The sequence below is a fragment of the Pterocles gutturalis genome, unplaced genomic scaffold, assembly GCF_000699245.1.
Source record: "Pterocles gutturalis isolate BGI_N339 unplaced genomic scaffold, ASM69924v1 scaffold19328, whole genome shotgun sequence".
In the NCBI taxonomy this organism is placed as follows: Eukaryota; Metazoa; Chordata; class Aves; order Pterocliformes; family Pteroclidae; genus Pterocles; species Pterocles gutturalis.
Genome location: NW_010123487.1, coordinates 6,909 through 20,080, shown reverse-complemented (window position 1 = coordinate 20,080; position 13,172 = coordinate 6,909). Strand labels below are relative to the sequence as shown.

Genomic DNA, 13,172 nt, shown 5'->3' with positions numbered 1-13,172 from the left:
GCCCATGTACTGCCAGAAGTTCTTCAAAAGCAACAGAGCAGGAACATTAAAATCAGTTTTGAGAGTAATGACAGCAGTGAAAGACGAAACACTTTCTATTCACTCCCAACTTTCCAATTATTTATTTTTTCCTCACAAAATTACATGGGCCTCCCCAGTCAGATGCAAATAGTGCAAGATATGAAAAAAATTGTCTAGCAGTTCAGGAATAGAAGTGGGAAGGAAAGTATTTAGAGATATATAAATAGCAGTCCATGGGAAGAGCTCAGTTCACTCTGCCCACACTCCACAACAGGCACACCAAGCCAGCAAGCTTGGAAAGCACACCGTGGCACAGCAGCGTGAGACTGCCTTCAGCGTCACGTCCAACACAATCATCTGCCGTTGTCTGACTATACCTTCACCGGGGCACATTTTGCCCAGCAAAGGCTACATGTCACCACAAAGGTCAGCCAGCCGCAGTGCCGGGTGGCCTGTCTGTGACGGCAAACTGTACTTACTCCCTGCTGCTCAATCTGGTACGTGTTCTGTTCTGTGAAATACAGAATACTGTAGCCCATGAGGTGTGTTTCCCTCTCTCACTGCAGGGAGTCCGGAGGTCTCAAAATCCTATATACAGATTTACCTAAGCCCTTAGAAACGCACTGAGGAAACTACATTACTGTAGAGTATGAACACAAAGGGCCTAGATTAAAGCTTTTTAAAATATTATTATTTTATTTTAAATAGAATTACAAATAGGTTTTGAGCTAAGCCTTCTTCAAGATGGACAATTTAACTGAACTCCACAGCCTAACAGAAATTGTCATTTAGGTGTAGGAGCGAAGTATCTATAGAAAAGATTTAGGAGCTGAAGGAAGGGCCAAATCCTTCTGTCCAACACGCACTGACACATCATCCTTATCACCTTTGCCATACTCCACTTTCTGGAGAAAAGCTATGAGGTCTTACACTAAATGGAAGTGGAGGGTGAGAAAAAAAAACAACCCAAAACCTCCACGTGGTAGCTAAATGTCTTCCTCGAGTCCTTTTCCTCCAACTCTGTCACTGTATGTCTTTCCCATGTCTCCATATTCCATTAAACACTTCTCTTTCTTCTGATCGCTCTGAACTCATCACACTTGTATGAAGCTTTTTGCCTGTTCGCTGTGTTTTTTTCCACAACAAGGAAAGATCTCTTCTGTATTGTCATGTCCTGTCACCAGTTTTTTGATTCTGTTTTTAAGAATATGAAAACATACTGTAGATGACTGAAGCAGCTTATAGTTTTACATTATCAAAGGATCACAGGCAAACAAAACACAGCAGGGAAGAACAGCAATATCTTCTCTTATGCCAGTCCCAAGATGGTCACAGGTTAGGTGACAACCAGTAGCAGAACTGATTTAGACTAAGACCAACATTTTTTTTTTAATAGGGATGAATTCCATGATCTGTGTTCACCGCACAGTCATGCAAAAACACACAAGTGCTGCTTCTTTCAGCTGTATTCTCAGCTTAAAGTGCACATGAAACCAGAAAATGGGAGAGGGAGAGACCTAATGAGGCTGAGTAATCCACCCTCAGCAGAAATAGTTACACCTTGCTGGACTTCGCTGATGGAGGTAGAGAACCATAGAAACCACACCACAGGCCATTTGCAAAGCCAAATTAGATAATGGCAATGAATGATGATGAGATTATCATCATTATTAAAAAGTATTTCCTATTATCTACCCTAAACTTCCATGTTGAGCCTGCTGACTTAGTCACTGCTCTCCAGACTCATTCTGTTTTGATCTGCTTTTCCTAGGATTTATTTTTCCTTGGACTTTGGAGAAATTATTTGCAAAAAGTGAGAGAGGCATTGAGGTGTCTGTTTGTAACATAATATGACAGTTTTCCAGGTGGGTTTTTGATGTCTGTATCCATCAGTCAGTCTTACAAATTTCATCAAGTCACGTAGGTCTTTTTTATAGATGTATCACCCGCAGGAATTTCTGAAAGTTAAGACACCCAGCTTAATTTTTAATCCAGAGAAGCATAAGAGGGCAGTTTCTAAAGATTCAAACATTGCTAGTTTCCAGTGAACTGGGTCATTTGTTCAATATACCCAGTATATTAGGGCACATGTTTTCTGCACATGTGCCATCCTTCAGCCATCAGGAGCTACAGGGATGGTAGCAGCATAACAAAAAATACTTAGCGGAAGCAGGAGAAAAAGCTAATAGCTTAAGTATGTTAATTGCATTTTGTTTTCATCTTGTTTGTTTTCAGTATTAGTTGGAGAAATTTCCTTTGTCATCATGTTGGAAGAATAAGATTCTGTACACATCCACAGAATATTATTTGAAAACATATAAAGGCATATTATAGACAGCAGTATTTGGCTGATACAAAGCCAACTAAGATACAGTCAAATAACGTACAGCTTACTCCCAAACACTGTAATTCATTCTCTGATTGTTGTTGCTTAGGACATAAAAAATAGGTATAATTATTTTACATGAACTCATTCATACAGTTGTCCAAGGATAGCATATATTATTCATTTTTTGTTGATGAAATAACACCTGTGAAAGACTATGAAATGCAGCTGTTTTGTCCAAACTATCTGTTGAATATATAACATTGTAAGCATTAAATAAGATAATGCAAAGAATTCTGGCTATGATATTCATACCATATCAGTATCAAGAATGTTAGTATAGTATGGACATAAACATCTTGCTGGTTAAAGTGTAATAAAATGAGAAGTGTCGAATCACTTCATGCAAGCACCCTTTCCTCTGTTTGACTTGTTAAAGCTGCACAACCCTGCTTATGTGGAATACACAGAGGTAAAAGGATCAGCAATCTCTCTTCCAAAGGTAATGAGATTTCTACTAGAGCAAGTACTGCACAGGTTTTTTCCCATTTTTAAAAAATATTTTCCAAACCACATGCCAATCACCCCTACAGAAGTCAACACCTTAAACCTTGCATTTATCCTAAATTTAGTGGTGTCAAAGCCTGCATACAGCTATAGTATCTGAGGGAAGGAAAATAAAAGTTGAATGTAGGACATTAATCATAGATCAGAACACACAAAGAAAACCTACAAGATAGAAAACCAGTACTTTTCTCCAGAAGTAAAAGAGTTTCAAAGATACAACACATAAAAGAGTGGTAAAAATGTCAGCTATCTAAACACACTAAGAAAAATAAAGGCACAGAAACACAACCAACATTCTTTCATTTGTTTTCTTAAAATAAAGAATAAAATAATACAGAAAAAAACCAAAACATACTCATCATTTTGAAGACCAACATATCGTGGACTTGGTACCAGCATGACTCTAACATTTTCCAATTTTCCTTTCACAATGTGCATAAACTGATCAAGGTGGCTTGAAGGTGGTTTTGTGGTATATGTCAAAAAAGCATCATCAAAGTTAATACAAAGTGTTTGTGGCTGATAATGATTCCCAAATGCCAAGCGACCCTAAAACAAAAAGACAAACCCAATTACTGCTTTTTTTATATGTATGTATATCTGATTTACCTATAATAATGCAGTTTAACCATCCATATGTGAATAACAACCGTGAACAAAAATCCTGGCCATAATCTGCGCACACCTAATAACACTACCTTGTACATTAAACGCTCAATATTCTATCTCCTATTACCTCAATAACAGGTTTCCTGGTTGTTTGTTTTTTTTTTTTTTTTGGGAGGCAGCATTAACTTTTAAGGAACATGTCCAGATATGACTATTAAAAAGATGCAGGGAAGGAAAAAACAACAAAAAGGCAAAAGAACCCCACCTCCCAAAAACCCAACACACCACACACTGTATAACATCCATTACCCAGCTTAATTACTTGGTGATATTCCTGAAATCATTACAAGTCTAAGATGCAAGTATTTCCCAAAACAGAGAACATAACCATGTTTCCCATCAGCACCAGCAGGATTTGTGACTGTGCCAGGGGAGTGTTGGTGGTGTCATTTCAAAACTTTGAAAGCACAAAGGAGAAAAAAAAACTCAAAAAGGATGTATAAGATAAATGAATGGTGAACCTGATTTTAAAGCATATACCGATAAATATTTTCATTATCAGGGTCTTTTCACTTACCGTGCTCACATTGACTTTAATGACTGGAATAAGTGATCTCCATGAAGAAGAAGGGTCTTGAGATTCTGTTTTCACTTTAACACTATGGGAAAAAACGTTTTTTATTATTTTGTCCTTTCTGCAGAAGAACTAGCCAACCTCTTCTTCTAGGGGTATTCAGTGCACAGCTCTCAGGGAACAGTCCTTCCCACAGGGGTGCCTCCTGTAAGGGACCCGCTAGCAGCCTACTGCAGACTCCTCCAGAGCCTGGAAGAGCAGCAGAAGCGCACACAGCTACGCCTTGGGGGCTGCTATACTGAGCTGACACAGGCAGAAAACAAGCGTGCCATGTTTAACACAAAGCAATAGTAAAATAAATCTTCCTTGGGGAAACTGGTCCATTTTAAATATTCCTAAACCAAGCCTTTTAGGTGATTGGTGTGGGACTTTTCATTTCCCAAGACATGTCCTGCCCAAAGGCAGAAGTCCTTCCTGCACTGGTCAATAAGGACGTAAAATGAAAACATGAAGAGAGTGGCTTGGGGGCACATCCCCTACCCAAATGCAAGAGTGTCACAGCATCCTGCAGCTGCCTGCTACGTAATTTAGTAGCACGTACTGGCCTGGTAAGCAGTGCTGGAAGGACTCAAGGTTCATTAGATCTTCTTTGCTCTGGCCAATAAATCAGTCTGGTGTGATTCTGCCCCAAGAGAGGCTTATTATTGAATGCCTGAGTCTGCTACACTTACAAGCCATGTAGAACAACTCCCTATATTCCTGCACCATGTTTTCTGGGGTACCCCAAAAGACGAATAAAATAAGAAAACAAGGTTTGTGTAGCTGTACACAAAAACACACCCCTAGAAAGACAACTTGTAAATCAGCCTGAATTTAAAGCTCAAAAACCACTAAGTCCTCCCAACATTATACAGATCCTCACATTCTGTCTATCCAATGTCTTGAGCTGCTACTACTTCTACTCAGCAATACCATTATTATTCTGGAAGCATAATCCTCTTCAACACATCCTCCCTTTCCACAGTGCACTTCAAATAGATTTTTCAACCTGTCTCTGATCATTAAACAGGAGATGTTTGGTTTGTTTGGCTGTGTTTTTTAATTATTATAGTAGGAAGTCTGAGGCAAGGAAAAAGATTCAGATTGTCAGGCTTGTCAGTGCAATTTCTCTCTCAAAAATTTGGCCTCCAGAGCATATGTTAACTAAGCATTACCCAATTAGTTCAGCATTTCACAGAACAAAGCATCAACAAATAGCAAAATGAATAATAATTTACCTTTCAAGATTGGTATGTGTTCTTTGCCTTCCATTTACTTGTGCTTTTTCATCATCTTTCTTTGCCGGAATTATTGTGGGATCCAAGCCAAACAGTTCTTGAAGTTGTCCATAAAGCTCAGAACGGTTGTACACATGAAATTCAAAGTCATTCACCATAATATACAGTCGTGTTTCTGCCTTTGGATCTAAACAAATAGTAGGAAAAGAGTTTTTAATTCTATTCCAACTTCCCTTGCAATATTTACAATTTTCAAATATGCTCGTTTTGCAAAAACAATCTACACATTAGTGAACAGCTGCTGAAGTACATATTAAAACGCAGTAAAAAAAAAAAAAAACCACAAAATAATTACACCATTGCAAGCATATCAGTAAAACCTGCTAAATAAGGCAGTTGCATACAACACACAAAACCTGAAGAGCATTTCACCCTTAGGTCACAATCCAAAAATAAATCCAGCCAGGAGCTGCACAGAATGGTAAATGAGGTTTATTCAGTTTCATATATAAAAACACGCAAACACAAATCCCTCTTGATGCACAGCACTGAAGCTTCAGTGACTGTCCCCGTTTTTTAGCACAGATATCAGCACTTGAGATCAACTCAATCTCAAAAACCAAATGGGTTGTACCATTGCCATTGTACCAAAAGCTCTGTGGTACAGCAGGCCTGAAATGGGAAAAAGTTTTATTTTACAGAGAAACAGAAAACACAAATATGCAGAACTAACAAGAAGCATACTCATTTTGCACAATCAGCCAACATTTTCACAAATTTAAAATATCAGCTTGACTCTCTTACACTTAAAAACTAGTTTAACATCTGCTGATCGCATACAGAGCTGTTTGTGACACACTTTGACATACTTTTCCTTCGATAGTATGACCTAATTATGTAGTTAATGGGAGGAAAAAGCTCGCACAATTCCCCCCTAACTTCCCCGTTGAAAGGGTGCCCATCACACATTCACCCAAGAGACCTGAGCTGCTCTAAAATCTGATCCGGTCTAAGTCAAAGAGACTTTAGGAAGCTGAAACATCAGAGGTTATTACAGCAGTCCCCAATCTGTAACTCAGGGAGTACAAACTGAAAGCAACATTTCCCACAGACACTAGAAATTAAGAAGTCAAAGTGACTTCTGCTGTGGTCAGGGTCAAGTGAAGAAATGCAGCTGCCCAAGAGCCAAATTTTAGAGACACCTGATTTATTAAATGCACCCTCTTGGCTAACAAACTCATCTGTCCCCTGATGTTATGCACCTGTACTATACTCTCTCCCAACAACAGCAACTCACCTTTTATCCCTCATACCTAAATTACCAGAAATTTCCACATCATTACAAAAAAAATAAATGTCAGTGCTTTCTGGAGACTTATTACACATCACAGTTTTCTTGAACAGGAGACAGAGAGAAACGTTAATGAGCCAGTTCCAGTTCCTTTGTTTTCACAAAAGCAGTATCAAATCCGTTCATTGGTAATGTTAACTTGCATCAGTAAGATATAGGCAAAGGATAACACGGACAAAGACTGGGATACATGATTGTTCACCTGGGAGAGTTCAGTATCATTAAGAACACAAATAAATGTGATTTTTCAATTCCTAGAGGCAAGCATTAGACTTTATTAACTAAATGAAATCATATGTAGTAATTCCTTTCTTTAAAAGGATTTAAGGAGACAACCATCTCTTTTTCCTAATAACAAAAATAAGATTTGACCTCCACACATCAATTTTGTTGCCTAAGACACTTTCAGAAAGGAAAAAAAAAAAAAAGCAAGGAAAAAAGAGAATCACATCTCAATGTCATATATTTAACTGATTCAAAGAAATACACATGTAGATCATGCAAAAGTAACTACCAGATGGATAGCAAAATGCTGAAGATTTATCAACATTTGTTGGAATCAAGGTGACTAATGTAGCCAAGGTTTTTACATTTGCCAGAGTTTAATCAATATGTATTACTTATTTATTATTTATTCAAACGTTTGTATCACACATACTCAACAACTCAACACAAAAATACCCACTAAAACCTAATAGGAACACGAAGTGAGTCACTCCTGACTATTAAAAGTAGGAGAATTTGTTCTCGAAATAGTATTCCCCCTTCAAATAGGAGAATTTGTTCTCGAAACAGTATTCCCCCTTCAAAAAGTACCTCACAGCCTCTACGGTTTTACAATACGAAATAATCCTATAAATTACAAAGCACACATCACAAGGCTACTTATGTTTTCTCAAGGTGTTTTCTGCAGATACAATTAATCTCTTGCATCGAGTGTTAATTGTTCTTCTTCAGCCACAGATAAGAAAAATAAATTATTTTTTCACATTTTTCCACTTCTATGACCACAGATGTCACCAAGACACAGGGTTATCAAATAAAAAAGAACATTCCCTACCATAACACTTTTGCTAAAATACCGACAGCACAACACTAAAACTTGAAAACAAAAATCACTTTCAGAACATTAGAAGTCTCTATTTATCATAGTTATAAACTTCAGTACAGGGTAAATTACGCCCAGATTACAGCTAATCAAGGCTACTATTAAGATTAATGCTTTGTCTTAAGAAGGGTTCAAATCCCTGATAATGAATCCTGTATTTATTTCATTGTGTTGTTCCAGTCTACTAACACAGATCAATCAGTGAAAAGAACCTATACCTTCTGATGATTCCATGTACTTCAGGTAAATATTAACAAATCAATTACATGCATGCAATTGTACAAAGGAAGTATTTTTCTGTAGGCCACCTGCAAAATTAAAATTTGAAACCTTTTTGAGAAACCTACCATGCTGTTTCTGCTTAGGGTTGTACATCTTCCACCAGCGAAATATGATAAATCCATCTTGAATTCTAAATAAAATACATGAGATAAAACATTAAGAGTGATAATCCAGAATCCTCTGTGCAGCCGCATGATGTGCTGCTTTATACACCACAGATCTGCAGCTGTAGTACAAGCAGTACTAAAGCACAAAGTGTGTATATATATATATATTATACAATCACTGCATTAGCTGAAACGTATAAAACCCCATATCCGCTGCCTTCTCAAGACTTGCCAAATTAAACAGCAAGAATGAAAATCACAAACTATTTGCCGATGTGCAGTTCACAAAACAAATTATTCTCAATTCCAGTAAATAAACGCAAACTACTTGGTCAAAATGAATCTTCCAGACTTAAAAGTGGGAGCATGAAGGAGTCAAAGACATTAATGAAAAACAGTTCTCCTTCAAACTCTTAGGTGTTTTCTCTTAGAAATTTTAAGGAGAACTCCAATCTCCTCTAATACTCAGTTCCAAGTAATGACGCTCAAACAGCAAATGAGCTAACAAGATAATTATCTAAAAATATCTAAATACTACCATCAAAAGAGTCAGTTTATTGTTAACACTATAAATACATTTATCGTTCATTTGTAGGCTGGTATTTTGATATGTGTTATTTAGACACATACATATACATATACTCTACTTGAAATCACTATTTAGAACAGTGACCTCCCTGGAAATCTGTACCTGATAGACATGTCTTCTGTGATGAAATAGATTTCGCGAACCATGACTTTTCCAGACAGCACAGAGAACGAAAAGGAACCTAGTGTGAAAGAAAGTGTTCACAGAACGTCAGCCTAAACCTGGTGACGGTTTATTTTCTGAACACAAAGAACACAGTATTCAGTTATCTGAAATGGGTTTACTGAGCATCTTGAGGTCTTGCATTGAAAAAACACTGACTTTCTGAGGAGAAGGGAAGTCAGAGATTCAGGACACACAGACCTCTAAAAGACGCTGGGTTTGGCACTAACCAAGAGTACAACCAACCCCCTGAAAGATACTAGTCACTCAGGAACACTCAGGTGCCTTGCGAAACTTGTGAAAAGAGTCAGGAAAGCAGTTTTGAACATTTGCAGTATCCACACTGTATGCAAGACTGTAATTAGAGAAATAAAGATTCCTAACATCAGAATTTTTCAAATTTTAAATGGCTATCAAGTTTTTAGTCTAATTACTATCACCAATTGTGTTCACAGCAGGAAGGACTAATAAGCATGGAAAAACCACCAAGGAATGCAATAGACCATATTTTTCCACATGCTTTTCATCTCACCCACAGAACGTTAAGTAAACTATTATTTGTTTGGGTTTTTTTAAATCAACATTAATCAGTTGAGGCCAAGCTGTAAATCATGGGATTTAATTAATTTTATGTTCTTCTTACTGATTATGTTTATGAAGAACACCATCTATTTGGCCAGCTATGTCCAGCTGTCTTGACATAATTGCAACTTCACAGAGAAATTTTAATAAAAGCCTATAGATCAAGTGTAGCAGCCAATAAGTATTTCATCTATATTGCTCTTCAAAAAGCTGGATTTGAAGATGGTTTGAATTACAACTCAAATTCTTGAGGACATAAGCAAATTATTGCAAGGCTCTCTTTGGCAGGTGGGTGTGAGTGGATTTTTTTTTTTAAGTTCTCACTACATTTATGATCAATATTTGCAGAAGAAGTCCAGAACTAAAGTCATCATCATTCTGGGAAGCAGACAGAGGAAGGCATGGAAGAATAAATGAAAGAAAATTACAAGTGCAATTGGAGCGAGGTCACAGGATACAGCCTTCTGTGACTCAGTATCAGGTATTTTTGTAATGTGGGTGAGTGCCCAAGTGATTTGTACTGACCTCTTTTATTAAAAAATATTTTCAAATACATATTAAAAGAAAAGTTAATGGATTTTGATGCAAGTGTTCTAGCCAGTATAAATTTTACATATCACAGTTCGAGTGTAGATTAACATGATTAGTTGTTCTAACAGGTTATTTATAAAGCAAGGACACTGCCGTAACAGGGAGTCGAAGCTTGAGACTCCACTGTGCCCCTTTGAGCCCACTCCAGCGGTTGCCACCCACATTTCAGATGCCGTATAACCAACCTCAAAGGTGTTGGGGAGTGGAAAGCTGCACCCCTGAACACAAAAATTACAAGGCAAATTCAGAAGTGGTTCAGGCAGGTTCCACGGGGGATTCGGGTCAATCTCCTTTCAGGACACTAACCATTATGATTACAGGGCTTTGAAAAAGGGGAAAATGGAAAATGTACAGACCTTAAATATACAGACTAAACAGAAAAAAAAGTAAACGCCACTTAAAATTTTAAAACCTCATCAAGTGAACTTTATACAAAATTAGATACTTCAACGAAAAAGGGGATGTTTTTCTATCTAAACCATGACACTCAACTTTTTCCTTCTTAAATTAAACCCATGCTGATCATTTTCAAATTACTATAACGAAGGAACACTTTGATTTTACTTTGAGTTTTTAGCAAATTGAGGTATAATAAAAAGTAGTAAACAGTGGCATTACAGTGATCATAACTTACCAATATGGATGTAGCCATGTTTATACAATCTGTTAAGAACCAATGTTAAAATGAGTCCAATGTTCCGGGAATTATAATAAGTTAGGTAGATAATCCATCCACAAGACAATATTGTCGCTGTTGAAAGATTAAAATGAATTAAAATATTTTTTACAGTATGCTGACCTAGATAAAAGCCTTACCTATTAAGGCTATAAAGCACAACAACATTCTTCCTAGTCTCCAAAAAAAATTGAAACTGATGGGACATTTTAACAGGCATTTTCAGAGAGATGGTGTGAGAAGGGTGTGAAGAGATGGAGGTAAAAAAAAAAAGAAAGGGAAATGGTAAGTTCAGAAAAGTATAGATTCCTCTCTGCTCTTCCATTCCCCAATAAAAAACAAACCTGTCGCCCTGCGGACCTACAAAAGGCACCACATTATTTCATTGAATCCCTTATCACCCAAGAAGTTAAATTTCACAGATCAAATCACAACATGCATTATCCCACACAGTCATTTATCGCAAAACACACTAAAAAAGCACCACCACAAAAGTCATACTACATTCCTTCTCCATCCTTCTCCAAAGCGTGAACTGCAACTTAATATCTAGTCTTTCACATCTTGGCACAGGAAACGACATTATCACATCTGAAACCATTTCCTAAGTTGCTGTATCCTGAGAGAAATGTACCAGTCCTTGGGTTAGCAGAAATCTGTCAACAGTTCAAGCATGGAATTTGATAGGAAATAAAGGAAATAACAATCCAATGAGAAACATGTTGAAAAAAAAAATTAGGTCTGCTAATCCCCAAAGTAATTTTTACTTTAGTTGATTATGAGCTAGTAACCTATTTCTAACTACAAAGGTTCTCAAAGTTTCCAGAAGGACAAACCCAAAAGGAATAGGAGTGGCAGGGAACAGACTAGTTCAAACTCCCTTTACTGATAATTACCAATCTGTTTCATCCAAAGCAGATTAGGAAAGAAAGCAATTTTTGTATTTGAGGTATCTCTGCTCATTATACTAACTGAACTTTGTAACAGAAGGTTTTAATTTATGTATACACGTCATACTCAGAAACTCAGATTTATTGTACATTTTATGGGAAAGCTGAAGTGCAGAAAGGCTGAAGTGCAGAAAATGTGATGCTTTCACTCCGCAGAGAGTTCAGATGATTACTCAACAAAAACTAACCACAAAAAAAAAAACAAAAAACAAAAAACCTGTCCTTTTACTGCCCCTTAATTCTTTTGTAGTGAGATGCTCCACTGCTGTGTAGCAATGCTTGTACTTCGTTGAAAGATCAGGAGAACGTAGAAGAGAAAGACATGCACGTCTTGTCCTTACTGGAAAAATCCAGCATGGCCAAAATTCGAGCAGCTCATACACTCAGGCAGATAAGCTGCTTGACATGTGAAAACAAATCAAACCTGTGTGGGTGATTACACAGGCACAAGGCAGGGAAGGTGAAAGCTACACTTCAGGAAAGAAGCTGCTCTTGGCATTCAGTGAAGGCATACTCCAAGGACAGCATTTACCTTGTCTCACCTTCAGATGAATAAGATACTCACTGCTGGTGCTCTATCAATGGAGGGAGAAAGGTGGAATGACTCACACTCAAAAGGTCTCATTCCAGCAATAAAACTTAATTTGAAGTTAAAGTTCAACTAGACACTTAACTTTTAGATACCTAAGAGCTAGGAGTCTAGAACCATCAAGTGATCTAGAACGTGATCTAAACAAGTTAAAGTTCAACTAGACACTTAACTTTCAGATACCTAAGAGCTAGGAGTCTAGAACAATAAAGTGATCTAGAACGTGACCTAAATCACAGGGTGATCTAGAACATGCTCTAGAACCACGGGGCAATCTAGGCCCATGAAGCGACCTAGAACATAGTCTAGACTAAGCACTAAACAGCTGTATGACAAATAGAAATTTATTTGCAATGTTTTGATGTCATTTGGTAAGAAATTCTACATTGTATGCCATGTTTAAGAGTACACACACAAAAAACCCACATTTAACCAAACCAGAATAGATTCACCTTACCTACTAACAGCCAAACAACATTGGAGTCATGTTCTGTTAGGAAGTCTTCCAACTGTGTGATACTTGGGACAAAGCTATCATTTTTTCTTTGATCCATTGCTAAACTGTTTTTGCACCAGCACCTATAGAACTGAAGGAAAAAAAAAGAGAAAAAAAACAAACACCAAAATGAGTAACAAGCACAGTATAGTTTGGAGAAAACCGAGTATGTACCATGTTCAACAATCTTTAACAGTCTGCTTCACACAATTATGAGTTTAGTTGTTTTATTCCTTCAATAACATCTTCATGATTCTCAGCTACCCTTTCTTCTATTCTAGAGCTCCAGAAACACTTCCACTCATCTCTGCTGAA

General features: G+C 37.3%; 1 protein-coding gene across 1 annotated transcript in view; it reads right to left on the bottom strand.

Moving 5' to 3' along the window:
* KIAA1109 (KIAA1109 ortholog) overlaps window positions 1-12,942 on the bottom strand; it is a gene marked incomplete at its 3' end in the record, with an annotated part of 50,245 nt that extends 37,303 nt beyond the window's left edge. The window contains exons 1-7 of the mRNA XM_010077933.1: window positions 12,819-12,942; window positions 10,781-10,897; window positions 8,914-8,992; window positions 8,181-8,245; window positions 5,375-5,561; window positions 4,101-4,182; window positions 3,270-3,463 (exon numbers count right to left, since the gene is read on the bottom strand). Of these exons, the coding sequence (XP_010076235.1) occupies window positions 3,270-3,463; window positions 4,101-4,182; window positions 5,375-5,561; window positions 8,181-8,245; window positions 8,914-8,992; window positions 10,781-10,897; window positions 12,819-12,915 (821 nt within the window). The remainder of the gene's footprint in view (window positions 1-3,269; window positions 3,464-4,100; window positions 4,183-5,374; window positions 5,562-8,180; window positions 8,246-8,913; window positions 8,993-10,780; window positions 10,898-12,818) is intronic.
* Between the last annotated feature and the right edge of the window lie 230 nt (window positions 12,943-13,172).